General features: G+C 38.3%; 1 protein-coding gene across 1 annotated transcript; it reads right to left on the bottom strand.

Moving 5' to 3' along the window:
- Positions 1 to 10,353: 10,353 nt before the first annotated feature.
- On the bottom strand, positions 10,354 to 12,492 carry LOC131032340 (cullin-1-like). The gene has a single exon (XM_057963285.2). It carries the CDS (start codon positions 12,490 to 12,492, stop codon positions 10,354 to 10,356), a length of 2,139 nt encoding a protein of 712 aa, XP_057819268.2.
- Between the last annotated feature and the right edge of the window lie 10,113 nt (positions 12,493 to 22,605).

Raw genomic sequence — 22,605 nt, forward strand, 5'->3', positions numbered from 1 at the left:
TCAAGTTTTCAGATTTACCAGCACCTCTAGGAATGATAGTAAACTCAGAAAATTGCCAAGAAATGGTGCAAAAACGCACTCCAATTGAAATCGCCCAAATAGGTAGGTGGTTGGAAATGAATGTTTTCTAAGGACAGCCCCTTGACAATGAAAAGTTTCAGACCTGCAACAGCACTAAGAAGGTCTGAAAATGCTCTAAAACACCTCAGAAAACACATCCAAACAAAATCGTCTAGGTTGGGATTGGTTGGGCAATGAAAAATTAAGTCTGAAAATTAATTACCAGCCAACAATGAAGGTCACACAAGCTGCAATAATGGTGTCAAACCTAGATCTGGAAGTTATCACAGCAAGGAATGACAATGGCAGCCACCAAGAATAAAGGAAATCCGCCAAAAATGGTGTCAAATAATTTCCAAATAAAAATCGCCCTCGTCCAGCTGTGGGCCACCTTCCTTAAATCACACAAGTCTGAAAATAGAGTTAAAACTTGCTCCAATGGCTGTCAAAAAATGTCGCCCAGGTCTGATTGGATAGAAAATAACTTTAAACTTCAACTCCAACTTGAACAATGGTGTCAAAATGACACTTAGCAAAAAATCGCCTAGCTGGAAAAGTCACAATCAACCACCAAAATGTCTCCAATCCACCACCCAACAATCACCATCAGCAATTATAATATTATAATATTGTTGGACACTCTTTTAAACTTGCTTTTGCCTTGACTTTTCACCACACAAGCAATGTGGGATAAAACATTGTTACTTATACTTTCCTGGGGAAAATCGATTTGTTTCTTGACGGTGAAATTCATTAAATGCTCATTGCAAATCATTTATTAATTTTTTTTTATATTTTTTTAAATAATCGCTGACGTTTGTAAAAACCAATTAAATGTGGGGTCAATTCATTAAAACATTTCAAAAATTAAATCAAATTACCATCAGGGGGAAAATCGATCCATCTTGGGATAAAAGTTCCAATGAAAAAGTATTAAAATTAAGCCTAGAATAGGAATTTCGCTCCTGACCCTTCCAAAGGGTCCAGAGCGAATTCCTCCATAAGACATTCCACCTTGACCCAAACAAGGAACTAACTCATTCCCAAGCATTAGTGAGGGCAAAGCACTTGTTTGGATGAAGAACTATGGGATATGAAGTCAAGATTTGAGCCTAAGGGTGAATTTCGCTCCTGACCCTTCCAAAGGGTCCAGAGCGAAATTCTTGTAGGACCCTATTTCTTCACAAAATCTTCAAGTAAATGCCAATTTGAACTTGATGATGATAGGAGGAGACCCGAGAAGTTATATCCAAGGCTAGGAAAGGAGAAAGGAGGTGTGAAACGAGCTCAAGGAAGAATTTCGCTCCTGACCCTTCCAAAGGGTCCAGAGCGAAATTCCCATAACCTCTATGTTGCTCCTTGTTATGACCAAGTTTTTGGTTTCTAAGGCATGGTTGGGAATATTTTAATGTGCAGTCGCCATGGTGAAAATCAACCTAGAACAAGAATTTCGCTCCTGACCCTTCCAAAGGGTCCTGAGCGAAATTCTTCAAAGACCTATTTTCTCCTTGGGTGAGGTCGAAAACTTGGTTCCTATGGCGTAGATGGAAGTGGAGTGATCTATTCTTGCCTTTTGAGGTGGATTGGAAGTTAGGAAATGAAGGAATTAAGCCTAAATCATGAATTTCGCTCCTGACCCTTCCAAAGGGCCCAGAGCGAAATTCTCAAAATCTCCTTTTTCTCCCAATTTTTTGTTGAACCAAGCATTGATCAGGTTGAACTGAACTTGAAGATAGCCCTAGGCATGCCTTTGAATGATTTGTGATCACAAAAAGTGAAGATTTTGAGCTAGAGCATGAAAATCGCTCCTGACCCTTCCAAAGGGTCTAGAGCAAAATCCTAAATAGGTCCTGTCCTTGGCCATGGTCTAGAGCGAACTTCTCCTTTCAGGCCTTCTTCGGGGTCAAACAAGTGTTGCCTTCATGAGAGAGGGATCCAAAGGTAAGAATCGAGGTAAAACAAAGTAAGAGGAAGGAGGAATTCAACCTAAAGGAAGAATTTCGCTCCTGACCCTTCCAAAGGGTCTAGAGCGAATTTCTTCATGAGGTTCTATACCTTGCTCCAATCTACAAGCTAGCTCATTCACAAACAATTTTGAAGCCCAAAGACTTGTTCTTAATGACTTGAAGGATGAAGAATGGAGCTAAGTGAGGGAAAGCAAGCAAATCATGAATTTCGCTCCTGGCGCTTCTAAAGGGGCCAGAGCGAAATTCTTAAAATCATCTAGTTTGCTCATGTATGAGTTCAAGATATGGATTCCTAGGCCTTTTTGGAGAGAAGACTAATGTATACTTACCTTGAGAAGCAATTTGGAGTAAGGAAGGGATGGAATTGTGTCCTAATCATGAATTTCGCTCCTGACCCTTCCAAAGGGTCCAGAGCGAAATCCTAAGATAGCCTAATTTCTTGCCAAAAACACTTTGAAATTGACATCACTTAAAGGGCTAGTTGTGAGATCATGATGGGAGGAGGTTTGAAGGTTAAGTCCAAAATTGTGAAATGTTGAAAATGAGGTCTAATTGAGCAAAATAGCAAAAATCGCTCCCGACCCTTCCAAAGGGTCCAGAGCGAAATTCCTATAGGGCCTGTCCCTAGAGAGTATCCTGAGCGAATTTTCATTTTAATGCCTTCTTATTAATGACTTAAGGTAATAAATGCTATGATCGGGATAAATATATCATGTGTACTTAATCATCTTTTGGTTTGTTTTGTAGATGGTTGAGGATCAGGCCAGGACAAGGACGACCTATTCCAGTCCCATCATCATCAAGGACATTCCAAATGCGTAAAGGAGGACTCAAGGTGTTTTGAAGTGTTGGAAGACTACAAGTGTTCGAGGAGTTGCAAGCTATCTCCAAAACCTTCATTTCGCCACACAAATTAACCACATGATGACAGAGAAGAATGACCTTACCAACACTTCAAGGTGAGGTATGCTATCGGAGAAAGAAAAAATTGACAGTAAGCAAGCCTCATCAAGCACATAGAGAATCAAGGAGTGCATCATTCATTGCATCAAGGACGAAGGAGGATCAACTAAATTCAATACAAAGGTACATTGAAGAAGCAGATAGTTTCAGAAGAGTAAAGTTAGGCTTCTCATCAAATATCAAGAGATACAAGCAAGTATCAGACAAGGTGGTGTCCCAGTCACTGTTTCTCTAACCAGATTGGTCCACCTTAGCATGTCCAGATTCAATGTACCTAACTCACCGGTGATGGCTCAAACTTCGGTGTACCTACCCTTGCTTCCTATTGGTCCATACTCATTGAATGTAATTTTCTCATTGGCTAGGGAAGTTTGTTATAACAAACCCTAATTAGGGTTTTCATCTAGTAATCCTAGCCATTGATTGTAAATCAATCAGAGCCGTTGAATTGTAAAGAGCTCCCTATATAAAGCTCTGGCTCTTCATTTGTAAAGGTTAATAGTTAATAGTCAGAGATTAGTTAAGAGTTAGCTAATAAGAATTAGTAGCTAGAATAGTGAATAGAATAGCAATTAGAGAAGATGAGGAGGAGAAGGCAAGAAATTGTAACCTGATTGTAAATGAACTCCATTTTCATTGAAGTTATGGTGAAATGTGTCGTTTCTTTGCAATACGCATGGTCTCTTGTTGAATCTTCATTTTAGATGATAGACAATTAGATTGAATGAAGGAAGTTACTGAATGTATTCGTGTGGAATCCACCTAGTCCAAACCACTAGCCTCTTGCTGACTGTAAGTGCGCCTTGTGTGGTCAACTGACATAGAATGAGCTTAATTTCAAGTCATTACATGTCTGTTGTTCATGCATTATCTTGAATGGTGATCAATGTCTGATGGTGTACGATTTGAACATATTTGAAGCATTCCTTAGAAGATCGCACTAAGTTGGTGTTGGATTGTTCAACCTGATGGTGAGACCCAGCCCAGTAGGACTCCACCTAGTCGTTCATCCATCTTCTTGCATTCTAGGTCTTAGATTAGATTCTCCATACCCTGTACCTTTGGACATTTCTTTATCTTCCAGCCAGTAGATAGGATTCACGTTCCAGCAAATCAAACGCTTAGGCATTCGAATGTAAGTCCCCTTGTGAATCCAGCATAATCACATTAGACCAAATTGAGCTTATCCACACGTAGAGACCCTACATACAAGAACCTTGGAGTTGCCTTGATTGATCCTTAGGCAAAATCTTCAGCATTCGGGGAAACTTTGTTCAAGAGAGGATAAGATACCTTGGTATTTTATTCTGTGTTCGTATGTGCATGAAAAACACATCAACACTACCACAAAAGGGTTTTTGGTCATGGTTTTTGCCTTCCGCTTGGTCTTTGGGTGAACAGGCTTCGGGGGCATGATATGAGACACGTAAGATATGTCTCCGAAAATGTCTACATCCTGATTCTCTAGGGAAGAACCTGCAACTTATGTTATTGACGCCATTCTCTTGTGCTTTCAAAATTTACACTTCGACGCGAAGAAAGTTTTCTTGAGACTGTCCCTGCATGCGCTTTTACCTTTGATAAATCTTCCTGAAGAAGATGAGGTCCTTGATTTCCATGTTGAACGGTGTGTTAATTGCGAGCTTTACTCGATGATTACGCAATTTTGCACATACGTGCAAAATTAACAATTTTAGGGCTTCAAAGTCACACCGAACTAATCACTGATGTAGCCCAAATAGATTAGAGTCATGTCGAATTGATCATTGCAGAGCCAAAATGCAATCTGATTGACATTTCAAGCAGCAAGTGAAACACCCATAGATGTTATATAAATAATCATACAATTGTTTGAATAAATAAATTAGAGAATTCACATAGACAAATGATATAGTGTATAAGTTTTAAAATTATTTTTAAATTTTTATTTTAACTAAATCAATTTCTAAATGCTAAATTTATATTGAAAGAAGGTAGTCAAAATTGTCAAGAAGACAGAAAATAACATATTAAACAGTATAATTGAACACCAAAAAATCAAACCAACTCGATAACAATTAGTCAAGAGATCAAAAGGGAACCAATATCCACAAAACCATAACATAACAACTCAATGACAACCAATCTAAAGTCCATAAGAAGGACCAATAACCATAAAGAAATTACATAACTGAAGGTAACAATTATAATTTTGAGCTTGAACAAAATTGAAGCTGCTTGGACAATGTTATCTCTTTTCTATGATGTAGGAGAACTTGTTGTTTAATACTATGCAAATAATTTCTACTCTTAATATGATCCTTGGTAACCCCCTGATGCTGAAAACAAAGAGAGACAATATAAAACAAGATATCATGTGGCTTTTCGCCTAGACCACACATCAATTTAATCGATATGGTCTTCATCGGCGTTAAACATCACTTCGGATGGCTCCTTGACATGTCTCACCGAACTCTTATGGCACATCGAAATCCATCACTTGTTGCCAAGACACATGCGCAGTCTCATCGATATGGTCTTCATCGGCAAAGGAAATCACTTTGGCTAGCCCCTTGAACTGTCTCGCCGAATGTCATTATCATACCGAAAAACAACTTTGTCGCCAAGACTAAGCCAATGTCTCTTTGAAATTGGCTTATCTGCCTAAGAGAATGACCTCGGTAATCCCCTTTAAGTGTCTCATCGAACACTGATGTCACATTGAAATTCTATCATGTCGCCAAGACTTCGCAGATGTCTTATTGATATCAGAGAAATCCATCACTTCGATTATCCGCCCAATTTGTCTTGCCGAACTCTAATGTCACAACGACAAGGGACTGTTGTTGGCAAGACCAACCAATCGTCACACCGAAATGATCTTTTTGTCAACACCACTCCAATGTCTCACTGAGTTCAAAAACTCTATCACTGTGACCTACGAGCTCGGTGAGACAAAAATGTGACTTCACTGAGAGCATTTCTCTGCCTGATGTCACCGAGACTGCTTCAAAGTCACACCGAACTAATCACTCAGTCACCAAGACTTCGCAAATGTCTTATCAATCTCGGAGAAATCCATCACTTTGTTTATCCGCTCAATTTGTCTTGCCAAACTCTAATGTCACAGCGACAAGGGATTGTTGTTAGCAAGACCAACCAATCGTCACACCGAAATGGTCTTTTTGCCAAGACCACTCCAATGTCTCACCAAATTCAAAAACTCTATCGCTGTGACAATGTGACTTCACCGAGAAAATTTCTATGCCCGATGTCACCCAGATTGCTTTAGAGTCACACCAAACAATCACTCTAAGTTTAATGTGACAAAAATCTCTATACCATTACGCTTTGATAAATGTCCATACCCTTTTCTTAAACAGATGGTACGTAGACTGTTTAATTATTTGGAATTGCTTTCCAGATTATAGTTTGCAAACAGATAAATTTCTTGAAAATTGTAGGATTATGGTTATATATTTGTGAATGTCGAAAGTGATGAAATGTTAGAGAATTCATAGAGCTTAGGCATGAAAATAATTTGCAAGGAACGCGAACAATAGAGTCATGGGGAAAAAATTCCATTGCCAAATGACTCTTGCAGGGCGATGGGGGTAGGCATAGAATACACACCCTGCCATCCTGCAAGGCATAGTTGCAAATCATAGAGACTGAGCGGGGTACAAAACCATTCTTCTTAACATCTATCCTTCTACCTTGCGAGGCATGCTCCATTTCCAAATGACTCTTGCGGAGCGATGAGGGTAGGCATAGAATACACGCACCACCATCCTGCGAGGCATAGTTGCAAATCATAGAGACTGAGCGTGCACATCATAGAGACTGAGCGGGGTAAGAAACCATTCTTCTTAACATCAAACACTCCTTCCACATGTTTTTTTCAAATGTTTTGGATTTGTACATCTTAATCACACATTGCAAATAATATAAACTACTACGGCGTTACACATTACACCTTACCCAGGTGCAAGGGCTAGTTTGATAGCCTCCTAGTGGAAAAGGCTAGTACATATTGACGTGTAGTACAATTTGCTGAATACAATACAAGGCTTTGGTGCATCTCTTGGGTATTAACTTTGTACAACCCTACCAAATAATAATGGATAGAATAAATCAATTGTTCATATTATATCGTTTAGTACTTGGAGAAAAAAAGAAAATCATGTTTAAATTCAGTGTTAAAAAACACAGGAAACAAACAGTGGGCTTATTGGCTTTCTACCATCAATCAGCAATATAATATTCACAATTTAGTTAACAATCAGCAAGAAAAATTAAATTTTGAGAAATCTTATAAAATTGAATGCTAAATTACATTGTGAAGTATCAAATCAAATAAAAAATATCTAATTGACCTTTTGTCTGAACCAATGTTAGGATTCTCTCTTAATCTCTCTCCAAGTATTCCCTTGCTATAAGATTTTCGACTCTCTTTTCAATTTCCTTCATATCCAACTTGAACATTTATTTAACCTGCTCAATGCATTGCATCACTAACTCCCTATAAACTCAGTAGCTTTCTGAGTCATTACTAGATTTATAATTGATAATTGGCTATAAATTCATTGACTTTCTAAGTCATTACTATCATTATAATTGAAAATTGGTTTTTGGAATAGAGATTTAATGAATTCAGTAGCTTTCTAAGTATATACCATCTTTAATATTTATAATGATTTCTTTTTCATTCCATATCGATTTTTAAAGTTGTAGAGAGATTATTAATTGCGTTTGATTATTTGATATCGTATCTTTAATGTATAAATATGTGTAGTCTATATTTTGTTGTGATTTCAATGTGATGTTTGTCATGATAAATTCAAACTATAATCTAATGAATAGACACTGGTCCTAAAAATTTATGATCCACCATACATTCAAAATGAAAAACATCTTTCACTAGTAGTTTAGAAGTAGGGCAGTAGTTTGTATGCACTTCACGATTCAATGATCATCTAGAGAATCATGTTCTGCATACCTAGATCTTGTATTTGTGGTATAATGTCTTTATCAATTTAATAGATGTGGTTAGTCTATGAAGTAGTGACAAACCTTTGGCACCAGAGTATCATTTAGAAATTGCTAAGTTGTTTCTATGAGTGCTAAATGTTGCAATTGCATTTTTTTTTCTTCTATTATAATTAACTTTCAGATTTGTTGAATAAAATTGTTGGAGGAGTAACACAAACACAAATCTACGCATATTGCACTCACTCTGTGATATAGGCAGGGACAGAGAATGCATGGTGCTGTACTGACTGTAATTTGGTGCTGTCTCGACTGTAATTTGTGCATTGGAGTTCAACTGTAATTTCAGAAAGTTGCTATTTAGGTTATGATTCTTGCTTCTACAAGAGTTGGACTTAAAAATCATTTCAGTTATTTATTCGCTACGTAATATCAGTCTGTGTGTCAATTTTTTTATATTATTAATATTATGAATGGACTGGAGAAAAGAAAAGTAGAAGATTAATGAACAACATAAGATTTACAGTTCAGTGTTAAAATAACTTGCGAAGTATCAAATCCAGAAACATCTAATTGGGCTCTTCTCTGAACCAGTTGCAATGTTCATTTTTTTAAATCTCAAGACTATCTTGTGATTCTGCACAACATCAAAGGGGAAGTATCATCATTGATGTTGGCTCTAATAGTTCAAGAACTGTTTTCAAGTGTTTTATTTTATTTTATTTTTTATATAAAAAATTATCAGTCTTTTTAATTTTATTTGATAATTTTAGATTTCTTTTTAAAGGATGTATCCTCTATATAACAGAAGCCTTATTGACATATAAACAGTGTTCAGTTTGCAATCAGAAGTAGAAATATAAAAGATAATTAATAATAGTGTGCAGTTTGCAATCAGCAAAGTATTATTTAGAAATTGTAGCATATGGATTCATTTCCTGCAAAGGTAAATGTTGGTTGTAGGTTGTTTGTAAGTGATTTTTCTTTCTAGTGTTATATACGCTTAGATTGGTTGAAAAATATATTTTTGAAAGAATAGTTAATTTAAGGATCTTCAATATTCAGTGAGCTTGTGCCTCTAGCCTAGCAAAGTTGTATTACGCTAACATTTAGTTGTCTTATACTAACATGTAGGCAGGCCAGAAATGATGATGCAATTGTATTGTGTGAAACCTTAGCCAAGGTGATTTTGATTATTTCTATTGCATATTGAAGTGCGTATTGTTTGATTTTCTACTGAAAACATCTCAACCTTCTTCCTACGTAGTATTATACAATGACCTCTAGTGTAAAAGGAAGGGTTTCCTTCATTAGGTGAAGTATGACTGAATTTGTACAACTTTATGTTTGGAAGAAAAATACTTGCAGAGTGTTTCTCTTCCCCTCATAATTACATGCAAAAACTTGAAAAATGTTGTTGGTACTGTTGACGTGTCTAAAGTCGCGGAACTACGACTTCATCCAGCCAACGCAGAATAGAATGCTAAGTATCCTATCCTCACGGTTAGACGGAATTGGTTTCGCACAGGTTCCCTAAAATCTTGCAGTCCTATTTCATCTGATTTGCTTTTAATTGATGCTACTTCAGCTTGACTTGCGGGTTTCTTTTTAATAAAAAAAGGAAAAAAAGGGGGAAAAAAGGATAAAGAGTAAATAAGAACAGCTAGCTAACTTAACTAAGACATTATATTTGAACACATAGACGGAAATCTTAAAATAACCAGAAATTACTTTGCCAGTTAATTAGCACAATTAGGTAAAAACCAGTGCAATCATCTAGGAATTTGAATTTTCAAGCTGCTAAATACAAATGCTGGACTCTTACACCCACTCATTCAAATCTAACAACCAAACTTAGCACAAAATTGGGCTCAGACTAACCATGCAGAGGGACTAATAATCAACTATTTCCTATTGGTATGAACCAAGATTTCCATCAAATACATGCATAAACAAACTATCTGAAAAGTAAATATAGTTGCAAAAATATAAAATAGATGGAGAAGAGGACCATGCACTCACAGTAAAAAAGACTTCTATCCCTTTCCAGCTTATGTCTCGACTGTAATTTGTGCATTGGAGTTCAACTGTAATTCTTGCCTCTACAAGAGTTGGACTTTATCATTTCAGTTATTTATTCGCTACTTAATATCAGTCTGTGTGTCAATTTCCTTATATTATTAATATTATGAATGGAAAATTGAAACTTTATAATTATTGTTCTCTCATTTATATATTTTTTACATTTGAACTATTCTTATGTGATGATTTGATGGACTGGAGAAAAGAAAAGTAGAAGATTAATGAGCAACATAAGATTTACAGTTCAGTGTTAAAATAAGTTGCGAAGTATCAAATCCAGAAACATCTAATTGGCCTCTTCTCTGAACCAATGTCAAGGCAAGTAAATGTACATTTCAGGATTTTCTTTATCTCTCTCTAAATATTTCCTATCTATAAGATTTTCAATTCTCTTTTTAACTTGTTTCACATCTGGCTTGAACATGTCTTTAACCTGTTCAATGCATTGCATCACTAATTCCTTATGCGCTAATGTTTCTCTGCTCTTCATAATTCTTACAATTGAAGCATCAATTATATGATGTCTATCTTGAAACACAGCCTTCCCAACATTTTCTTTTACATTAGCTGTGGGTACTGGAAGTCGGATCTTCCTATTTTTACTATAAAAGTTTGCATTGAATTCAAAACAATCGGTTTCTATCACTGATTCTGTATCTGGAATTTTACTCAGAATTTTGTATTTTGAACATGCAAGGGAATTCAGCAATGCAACTGTATCTTGAACTTCCAAATTCAACTGGGATTTAACTTCTGAAAAACTTAACCTCTCTTCTGCATTGAATAACAATAGTGCACTTGTTTGAAAAGTTGTTCCAACTATTTGAATTTCACCTTGGTTAAATCTTCCAATAATAATGCACGTTCCCAGAGAATATTTCCATGTTAGTCTTCTGTTCATGTTTTCTCTGTTATAGAACTCTGTGAATGACTCTAAATGTCTCACCATTTCAACAGGAAGGAGAAGTGATTCAGGTGACCTATAGCTTGGCCAGAATCCAGATGTCAAAACTGTAACAGAGAATTCTATTCCAGAACATGGATGAAGAGGATTCTGACTGAGGTATTCCTCAAAATTTGATTGGGTTTTTACTGCCAATGCCCTATCAGTAAGCATGCCCTCCATTTTAAATGTAAATTGTCGTCCACACTCAAACCTCAGCTTTAATAACATGCTTTTTTCATAATCAGCATTTGAATTTTTATGGGACAAAAGCCTATCTGCGAGTTTCTTCCTATAAAAATCTGCAACCATGTCTTTGTCATGGATGTAGGGAAAGATCTTTGCAGCCTTCTCAAGGGCATCTTCAACATCTGAATATGCCATGTTTCTATTTGTCAAAATGTTGTCACAAAATGTGACAAACAATTCCCAAATACTGTTTCCTGCAACTTGTTGATTGCAAAAACTCTGAAAGGCTGCCATGAGTGCATTTTTGAAAAGGCAGTGGTTCATAAAATTCTCCTCCACGCATTGCAAGTATTTCTGATGCAATTGGATAATACTCTTCACAAACTGATCTTTTTCAGTTGCCTCTGCCACCATTTGTCCTCCATGTTTAATCAATGATGTACCATTCCTCGTAACATGCTGTCTAAATATTTTGGCCATGAGCTGAATGCCTTTATCTATCCCAGAAAACAAGTTAATCATCTCTGAAAGATCATCCATCTTGTCATTTCTCAACAATGGATGGCAATCTGAATCTTCCTTCAAAAGTTGACTTTCATGTTTGCAAAGAAGTTCATTTGCTACCATTTCTACATACCTAGTTTGGCTACTCTGATGCAAATAATGCATTGCAATTGTTTCTTTTTCCAACCTTAAACACTTAACAACCTTCAACAAGTAGTCTGGACAAGAGTACTCACATATCCATGAAGCAGCCTTTCTGGAATAGTATATGTTACTACTTTCAAAAATGGTCAACTCTAATTCTGTATAATAGTCCATCCCAAGATCCAACAGCATACGCACAACATTATTCAATACAGTCCCATCCAGAATGCTCTCGCCCTCTCGCACTTTATTAATTTGAAGCATAATAGCAGCCTGCACATTACTTCGTAAAACTTCTTTGTAGACCATTTCAAGAAAGTATCTCTGAGCAACTTCGTCGGGTTTTGTGAAATACTTACGGGTTAATTTAAAAAACACCCATCTCAATAAAATGCTAACCATTCGATTGTAATATTCCCATTGCTTTCCAACTTCTTTCAACAGAAGCTCATCTTCTTTCCCCCTCAGTGCGGGTGCAACTGTTGAATTGATATGATCTTTTAAAGTTTTCTCATATTCAGCCTGCATCAAAGTGCGAGGCATTTTATAGCACTTTTCGTAGATTTCATGATAAATCATCGTATACACAAGACCAGATGGGATCTTCCCTTCGACGATTTGCTGAACCTTTGCAATTCCATTTTGCAACGTATCCAATGCTTCCCTCTCCATCACTCTTTATCGATTTTTACAAGTAAATCCGAAGTTCTCACCCCCAACGAAAATCACAATAGGTTATGAGGTTTGAGCCAAACATACGTCTATATAAATTAACCCACAAGGCATGAATCACAAGCTCGAACCTCATGACGTATGACATGGGGTTTAACATGTTTATATTCAACTAAAATTAATCCTTAAAAGTAATTTTGAAATTTATCCCTAACATAACAAATCAGTAGTTGAAGGACCTTTCAAATATATCTTATAAAATCCGATGTAAGATGCTTCTTTTTAATATTTTAAAATTTCTTATATAAATCATAATTAGGATGCAGCAGATTATATTTTAATGATGTTTATCTCTATGTAATTTTACTAATAATTATGAGAATAGGATTAAATTTTATAATTAATTATTGTTTTTTCATTTTAGGATAAAATTTAAATGGTCTTTAAACTTGGTCATTTATTAAGTCAATCTATTTAATTGTCATTCTAATGATGATTCTACATGTTTCACTATCATTTGACATTGATACGAGATAGTTTTTGATATTAAAAGCAGCAAAAACTAGGAGTCTGACCTAGATAGTGATCGATACGAGATAGTTTATTTTGTTTAGATATAAAATTTCTTAGTTGGATGATCATTAGATATTTTAATGAAGAATTTGCATATGTTTTAAAAATTATATCTCTAAAATGGTTGTTAAATTATTGTTCATATGAAAATGCTTACTCAAAGAGAAAAATAGAGTGAAAAATTATATCAAATTCAAAAGATTGCAAGATTGAAATAAAGCAATTTATCTTATATAAATTAAGCCACTTCAAGGGGCAAACTCTATTTTTTCTTGACAAGAACAAAATTCTCAAATTGTATCCTCTACAACTTACTACCTTCTATATAAAAACCTCCTTGTCATATCATAATTGAAGAACAAACCATGAATCATAATGTAAGATTATAAATCATCAAATTAAATTATACCTAAGAAGTATCACAATATTAAAAGAAGGATAATTAAAGCCCAAACTAACCATCACATTTTCCACTACATCCCATGGAATAAAAACTAGATAACACAGATTCATCTTCAAAAAACCACTATCCTCTACACTTATTCATGGGTACTTTTGAGTGAATTATCTATCTTGTGGAACCTAGAATTTGGACATGGAGGTTGGAGAGAGCTCTATGGTTTAGATTGATAGATAAACAACCATCTTCCATTGCTAACCTACTATGCCCTTGCTATGGCCTCTTGATGATTCTTCGCGTTGTTTGCTTGTCGTGAGGACCAATTCTTGTTCCCTTGGGTGGTCTTTTGGGTTAGGTTACTTTGTTGGCTTGCTCCCTAATTTGCATTTGTTTTCCCACCTTAGGTTTTCTTTTATTGTTTTATTTTGTTCAGAAATATTTGAATTGGTAATAGTCCTCCCACATCACTTGGGTGCTTGTTCATTATAATGCTCGGAGGTAGTGAGGCCTTAGGGCAGTCACTTAAGGATCTTGAGGAACATGGTACTTCCAATAGAATTAATGTCTTAGGTAAATCATTGTAGGTTTTGAGATCAAGAAGGTTCTAGTTTTTACTAGGTTTGAGGTGAAAAATTACAGCATGGAGGTCTCGATGGTGTTTGAGAAGCTAGAGGAGAGGAAGGCTAGCAACCCTCTTCTGGCCTTCGTACTCTAGATGCTGAGCCCAATGATTATCTATTTTGTGCATTGAACAAGGAGGAAACCAAGGTTTAAAGTGGTTATCATTTTTATGGTTGTTGCTCATAGTAAGATTCCAGTAAGGAAGGTTTTGGATGATTGGATTTGTAACTATGAAGAAAAAGCTAGGATTGCATGTGTTTTTTTCTAGAAGGGTGGAAAAGGTTTATTTATTATTTTATTTAAGTGTCATTCCATGCAAGAGAGGGCCCTTGCTAAATAGCTCTAAAATGTAGGAAACTCTATTTAGGAGTGTCTCATGGTCCTTGGATGTCTTAAATGAAGAGGTTCCAAGGTGGGTCATAGTGAAGAATGTGCACTTCCAATATTCTAGAGTGGGACAATGCTATGGTAGAGGAGTATTCTGGGGTAAGAAAATGGCTTTGTGAAAGTTGGTATACTTGACCAAGTATGTATTTGATGGTTTCATTGACAAATACAAGGCACATCTTGTAGCTAAGAGGTTTTCACAAGTTGAGGGTATTGACTACTCAGAGGCAATTGTTGCTATAGCCAAAATGGATTTGATTTATCTTGTTCCTTCTATTGTTGCATCTTAGAGATAGCCAATGTATTTGATATATATGAAAAGTGTAGAACACAAGATGCCACTGAGACGGGGGGGGGGGGGGGGGTGAATCAGTGGTTTCCAAACTTAATCCTTTTTAATCCTAAATGTGTGTGTACTGGTTAGCAGTTCAAACACATAGGAAATATACCAATGAGATAGGGGAAGATATCAATATGCAAGCACACACAAATACACATCACATAACACCAGATATATGAGAAAAACCCAACATGGGAAAAACCTCGGTGAAAAATGATGTTGGAGTCTACTACTCCAATCCAGCCTCACAATAAACATTGATTACAAAGTTTAGGGCACCAACCCAAGGAACACCAATTCCTGCACCGAGCTCCAACTCAGTGATTACAATGTTTGTAAACAATACAAAAGTTATTACCCTGTTACAAATGAATTATGTAACCTCTCACAATCCAATCACTCTATCAGTTCAACGCTTCTCAATTGTTCTTCCTCTACTTTGTTTTGTGTCGGTTCTCTGCTCACACTAATCCACTGTTGCTTGTCATCACCAGTAATCTTCACTCTGTCAGTTATGTTCACTCTGTCGGTTCTCTTCACTCTGTCAGTTCTGATTCCTCTTATGCTCAGTCTCTGCCTCGCCTGACCTCTCCTGATTCTCACTTTGCATTATTTCATACTCTGCTGACTCCTTACCGTTTGAAACACTACCGGTTCACTTGATTGTTACAATATTTAGCAACTTACTGGTTACTTTGTGTAGGATTTTGCCAAGATCAAGGGCACAATGAAAAGCATAAAAAGAGACAATAGAATGCCAAAAACAAACTGTATTCTCATCAATATGCAAATGATCAACTGGATTAACCAATACAATGAATATAGGCCTGCTTATATAGGCAAGGCCAGATGGATGTACGAGCACACAATTATGACATGTGGCTCAATGAGAAACAAGGGTTGGTAAGAAATACTAAGGGTAGGTAGGAGAAATAATATAATATTCCACAAGAGGTGGATGACCCACCGAATGTGGAGTGTAATAGCAAAATAAGATCACAAAAGGTGGAATTTCTCCTACAAGCTTCATCCCTATGTGCACACTTCCCTAAGTGTCTCAAATCCAAACTACGAAGAGATGCATTATCCTAAGTTAACTTAAGTAAGTGTAATAATATCCAAAATGAATATTTATTTACACCAACACCCCCCCTTAAGTGCAACTTAGGGGAATGAAGACTCAAGTCAACAATGCAAGATGGGTCTTGGCTGCTAGGTCATGATAGGTACCCATGTACAATATGCAAATGCAAGCAAAACAATGCAATGCAATCTCTCACAAATGGAGAAAGGGAGAAAACCCAGTGGGAAAAAACTCCCCCCCAAAAGAGAGATGAATGTACAAAAGACTCTCAAAGAAGAAGGACAAAACCTCAAAGAGGAAAAAGTCCCCCTTATAAGAGAGGAAGGAGAAGTCAGCTGACCCCCCCTAATGACACATCCTGCACCCCCAAGAGAGCTCGCAACTGCTGGAACTTACTCTTGGTGAAAGGTTTGGTGAATATGTCAGCAACCTGCTCTGCTGTAGGACAATACTGCAAATCAATGACCTGCTCTTGAATGAGCTCTCGGATATAGTGCATATGAATTTCGATGTGTTTGGTTCGCTGGTGCTGGACCGGGTTCTTCGAGATTGCAATAGCACTCTGATTGTCGCAATGTAGAACTGTCGGCCGTGGAGTGGTGAAACCAAACTCTGTGAGAATCTACTGGAGTCAAATGGTCTCAGTCGCTGCGTTAACAACGCCTCGATACTCAGCCTCAGTCGAAGAGAGAGCAATAGCATGTTGCTTCTTGCTCTGCCAACAAATGGGGCCCGAACCAAGGTGAAAACTGTAACCAGAAGTAGACTTACGATCATCAAGATCGCCAGCCCAATCAGAGTCTGTGTAACCAACCAAGCGAAGTCCTGTGCCTGCTGCATAGTGAATCCCATAGTGATGTGTACCCTGGATGTAATGAAGGACGCATTTGGCAACTTTCCAATGAAGCTCATGTGGTTCCTACATGAAGTGGGAAACCATGCCAACTGCAAATGAAATATCAGGGCGTGTATGGGTCAAGTAGATGAGACTTCCCACAAGCTGACGATACAAAGTGGCATCAACTGGTGGAGAAGAACACTGAGCCTCAAGCTTGACTCCTGAAAGAAAGGGAGTCGGGGCAGGCTTACAATCAGCCATATGAAAGCGTGCAAGTAGATAAAGAGCATACTTGGGCTGCGATAGTGTAATCCCGGAAGGTGACTGTGAAATCTCTATCCCGAGAAAGTAGTGCAAAAGACCCAAGTCAATCATAGCAAATTTGTCATGCAAAGTAGATTTGACCCTGCTAATGATGGATGAAGTACTCCTTGTAATGATCAAGTCATCAACATAGAGCACAAGTATCAAGTGAGAGTCATCCTGTCGCAAAATGTAGACATTTGGATCAGAATGACACCTGGTGAACCCTGTGGAGAGAAGAAAGGAATCCATCTTGGCGTACCAAGCCCTGGGGGCCTGCTTAAGGCCATAGAGAGATTTCCTTAGTCTGCAAACCAAGGAAGTATCCTAGATGAAACCTTGTGGCTGCTCCATATAAATCTCCTCATCAAGATCACCATGAAGAAAAGCACTCTTCACATCCATCTGATGTACAACCCAACCATGAGCTGCAGCAATAGCAAGTGTCAAACAAATGGAGTTCATCTTGGCTACGGGTGCAAAGGTCTCAGTATAGTCAACACCTGCAACCTGCGAGAAACCTTTCGCAACAAGCTGAGCCTTATACTTATCCACACTACCATCCGCTGCAAACTTGGTCCGATAGATCCACTTACATCGAACCATCTTTCTCCCCTTAGGGAGATGGACTAAATCCCATGTGTTGTTCCTCATCAAGGAACTATACTCTTCCTCCATAGCTTGGTCCCACTCAGGAACCCCTGATGCTTCCCTAAATGTCTGTGGATCGGAAGCAGTAGCAATGAATGCATGTGGTAGATCCTGATGCTGTGATCGAGTTCTCCGTGTATCTGAAGGATCCCCAACAAGAGAACCCGTGGACTCAAGTGTCTGTTGAGCCCAACGAGGTCTAGGTGGAGGTGGAGAACGAGGCTCCTCAACTGCAAGTGGACCCTGCGGAGGTGTAACCCTGCAAGTCGGAGTTGAAGGAGTCTCATCATCTGAATCACTAACATCACTATCCACAATGGAGGAAGGTGGAGGAGGTAGAGAGGCTAAGCTAGGAGAGCTTTCCTCAAAGTGAACACTCCTCTCAATGAACACCTCATGTGTCTCTGGATCCATCAATCTGTATGCCTTAACACCCTCAGGATATCCAAAAAATATGCAAGGTCGACTCTGTGGTTCCAATGCCTTGTGTTTCTGCGGAGGTATGCAAGCCCATGCTGGACACCCAAAGACTCTGAAATGTCTCACAACCTCTTTCCTACCAGCCCAAGCTTCAAAAGGAGTAATACCTTGCAAAGCTTTGTGAGGAACCCGATTCTAGATGTGTGTGGCACAACTGATAGCCTCTGCCCAAAAGGCGGGATCAAGAGAACGTGCATGTAACATACAGCTAGCCATTTCTTTGAGAGTTCTATTCTTGCGTTCTGCAACCCCGTTCTGCTGTGGAGTGTATGCAACAGAATGCTGAAGATCAATCCCCTCAAATGTACAAAAATCCTCAAGTCTCTTGTTCACATATTCCCTTCCATTATCTGTGTGAAGAATCTTGACCACTTTCCCTGATTGCTTCTCCACACGAGCCTTGAAGTCCTGAAATCTATCAAATACTTCACTCTTATGAATGAGAAAGTAGACCCAAGGGAAGCGGGAGTAGTCATCAATGAAGGTAAGAACATAGCGGGTCTTACTAAATGAAGGTGCTAGAAATGGACCTGCTACATCACTGTGAACAAGTTGAAGAACTTCCAAAGCTCTCCAAGCTTTCCCCTTATCAAACTTCTCCTCGGGATGCTTGCCCATGGAACAACCTGAACATACACCCTCTGAAAAACTGATTCAAGGTAGACCTGTGACCATGTCTTTAGTGCTGAGTTGCTGAAGATAGCGGTAGTTGAGGTGATCAAACTGCTCATGCCATAGCTTACTTTCTGAATTTGAATGAGTAAGCAAGGCCCTAGAAGGTGAACTTGGCACAAAGTGGGAGAATGAATAAAGCCTTGAGTTGTCATTGACTTGTCCCACTGCTACCAAGGCATCATCATCAAGTTCCTTTACCACAACTGAATCTGGTGTAAACTCAACCTTTTTCCTATTCCCATAGTGAGTGATTTGGTAGATGGAGAGAAGGTTGGTAGACAAGTTAGGAACATAGAGAACATTCTCAAATGTTCCATCATCTATGTCAACTGAGCCTTTCCCTTCAACCTTTACTTGTGTATCATCACCTATGTAAATGTGAGGTACCTTAGATGGCTTCAATGAAGAAAACTGCTCCTTTGTAGAACCCATGTGATATGAGGCACCCGAGTCAAGTATCCATTGCTGTGAAGAACCTGTTGTAGCCACAAATGCTTGCCCTTTTCCCTTAGACTGTGAGGAAGAGGAAGGAGATGAATCCTTCTTTGTGTAGGCGGATGGCAAGTTGATGTTGTTTTTCTTGAGAAGATTAGTTAACTCATCAACTTGCTTTGCGTGGCATCGATGCTCATCATGACCATACTTTTTGCAATATGCACAAGTTGGTTTATCCTTCTTAGGTGGTGTCCCCTTCTTGGAAGAGGATGAAAAATCGCCTTGTGATGGAGAAGATGATTGTCCTTGTTAGAGTAATTGGGTCTTTACTTGATTAATTAAACATTATTTGTTTAATTCTTTAAGTTTCCAATTATCTTTTTACACTTAAGCTAACATTAGGTGCATATAATTAATTATTTTAATTAATTATTATGTGCAAACCTAGGGTTTTCCCTTTTTAGGGTTTCTTGACCTATTAGAGGTTTCTTTTTCTTTTCATTGTATCATCTTTTCACAATACTTTTTTCTGGTGAATTGGAGCTCTCTTGTTTGGAGAATAGTTTTTCCTGTGTTTTTCTTGTTCTTCAGATTTTGCTTCATTGCTTCTCCTTGTAACAGGTTATTCGGCTTGCTGAAGATCTTTAGGCTACTGTGGGGTTGTATTTCTCAACTCCTATATGGTATCAGAGCTCAGAACTATAGCTACCTGTTCCTGTTTTTTGAGAATTTTGCATTTGAAGCAGATTTGGGGTTTCAAACATTTTTTTGTGCTTAGGGTTAAGGTTTTTTTTTTTTTCTCTTTTTTCTGAGCACTTTGGGCCTAAACAGACCTCACTATCGTGCTCAGAAGACCCAAAAATCCCTATAGTCATATAAAATTTGTCCTTTTTTGACCCCTGAGCATCTGGGTGATTTTTTTTCTCGAAGCTAGGTCGTACGACATTGGCACGCAAATCGAGAAAAAAAATTTGCAAAAAAAATTTGCCTTTTTACGGCATGCAGGCCAAATTGTTTTGATTTTCAAAAAAATTTACAAAAAAAAATCAATCAAATCAAAAAAACGCATAAAAAAAAAGGGTTTTTTAAACCCACCTTTTAGGGTACCGGACCTGACAGTCCGGCGCCGTACAGACCTGTCAGGCCGGCCCCACAGGCGCCGCCGGCCTTCGGCTCCGACAACTTTCCTCCTGCTCCGACTTCGTGACCTTCCTCCTCGACTCCAGCTTCGGCGACTTTCCTCCGCTCCGGCAAGCGCTCCGACCGCCGCTCCCGCCTCGCCAGAGTGCCACCACCGCCAGGCTTTGCCACCTCCACCGGCCCGCGCCACCTCTGCCCGGCCCGAGCGCCTCTGCGCCACCTGCGCTCGGCCCGAGCGCCACCTGCGCCCGGCCCGAGCCCCACCTCCGCCCGGAGCACCACCAACCCCTCCTCTCTAGTCTTTTTGAGAGGGGGTTGGTTTTTTGGGCCTAGATCGTGCATCCGGAGTCGGATTTTGGCAAACGAATAGGCGTTGGAAAGGTGATTCCGAGCCAGACCTCGTGGTGGTGGATTTTTTTCTTGGATCTGCTGTTTGACTGTGTTTTTTACCAGTCAAAGTCAGACTTCTTTTTTGCACTTCCGGGGCCATAGAATGGGCAAACGGACTCCGTTTTTCGAGAACGAATAGGCGTCGGAAAGTTGGTTCCGAGGCCGACCTCATGGTATTGGTAATTTTTTCCAATTTTGCAGTTTGACTGTGTTTTTTTTGCAGTCAAAGTGAGGTCTCTTTTTTGTACTCCGGGAGACGTAGAATGAGCATCCGACCTCCGTTTTTTGAAAATTTTATATTTTCGGAAAGCATGTTCTGTGTACTTTCCAGAAATATGAGTTTTTTTTCCAGATTCTGTTCCATGCATATTTTATTTAGTTTTTTTCTTTTCAGCACTTTGGTGGATATCGTGGTTGTTTCAGGTCCTGGGATCTCTTTTCTGAGTAGGGTGTCTCTGTTTTGATTCTCATTTCTATTTCCAGTCTTCTTATCATTGTAGCTTGTAATCATGCAAACGCACTGAGATAAAGTGCCATCATGCATTATTTACTTGGAATCTTGCATATCTTGTGTCTTGTTGTACATGCACTGTTGATCAAGTGCCATGAGGGGGTCGATGTTTGCCTTTGTTTGCCATCTTCCTTTGTCAAGTGAGTGTTCCTTCCATGACATTCGCCTCATGATGATGTGTCTCAGCACCTTTGATGTTCTTGGTTCTTCATCATGCAGTTGTTTTTGGCTGTCATTTTCAATGTTCCTGTCCCTCTCCCACTTCCGCATTATGGGGAGGTTTATCCTGTTGGTTCTACTGCTTCCGTGGTTCGATTGATTAGCTCTTCAGGCTTTGGTTTCTCATGCCATCTATATCTTCGATTTCAGTTGTTTTGCCTTGTTTGCCTCTTGATTCGAGTAGTGTCATTTGAGGGCACTCATGCAGATTACAGTCTTCTCTACCTGGTCATGTTCTAGTTCAGTGGATGTTCTTCAGATCAGCAGTTATTCTTCGACAGAGTTTGCAAGGTCTTCATGCTTTAGTGATATTTTTTCCATCTCTTTTTGAAGTAGAGTTTTGTTCTCACGTGGTTTTCTCTATTTCTCCAGTTCATAGAGATTTCATTGTATTTGGGTACCTGATCAAGCCTTGTTGCCAAGACCCATCTTTCATGCTTTCAGTAGTTGTTCTAGATTTTAGCTTCTCCCTAAGTCTAGCTTAAGGGGGGGTGCTAGAGTAATTGGGTCTTTACTTGATTAATTAAACATTATTTGTTTAATTCTTTAAGTTTCCAATTATCTTTTTACATTTAAGCTAACATTAGGTGCATATAATTAATTATTTTAATTAATTATTATGTGCAAACCTAGGGTTTTCCCTTTTTAGGGTTTCTTGACCTATTAGAGGTTTCTTTTTCTTTTCATTGTATCATCTTTTCACAATACTTTTTTTTGGTGAATTGGAGCTCTCTTGTTTGGAGAATAGTTTTTCCTATGTTTTTTTTGTTATTCAAATTTTGCTTCATTGCTTCTCCTTGTAACAGGTTATTTGGCTTGCAGAAGATCTTCAGGCTACTGTGGGGTTGTATTTCTCAACTCCTATAGTCCTTTTTCCTGGTGTGGCTTAGATTTAGAGTGCTTCTTCTTCTTCTTGGAATCTTTGCCTTGACTTCCTTGATTCCCTTGATTTGCCACCAAAGCCTTGGACTTTGAAGACTTGAGAAGTCCCATGTTCAACAACTTAGATTGTTCCAATATCAACATTTCTGTGAAAGCATCAAATGAAGGCATAACATAGGAACTC

Source organism: Cryptomeria japonica, chromosome 1 (assembly GCF_030272615.1).
Source record: "Cryptomeria japonica chromosome 1, Sugi_1.0, whole genome shotgun sequence".
NCBI classification, from domain to species: Eukaryota; Viridiplantae; Streptophyta; class Pinopsida; order Cupressales; family Cupressaceae; genus Cryptomeria; species Cryptomeria japonica.

Coding starts and splice junctions, on each gene's coding strand:
- LOC131032340 (XM_057963285.2), bottom strand. CDS start 12,492: ATGGAGAGGGAAGCATTGGATACGTTGCAAAATGGAATTGCAAAGGTT.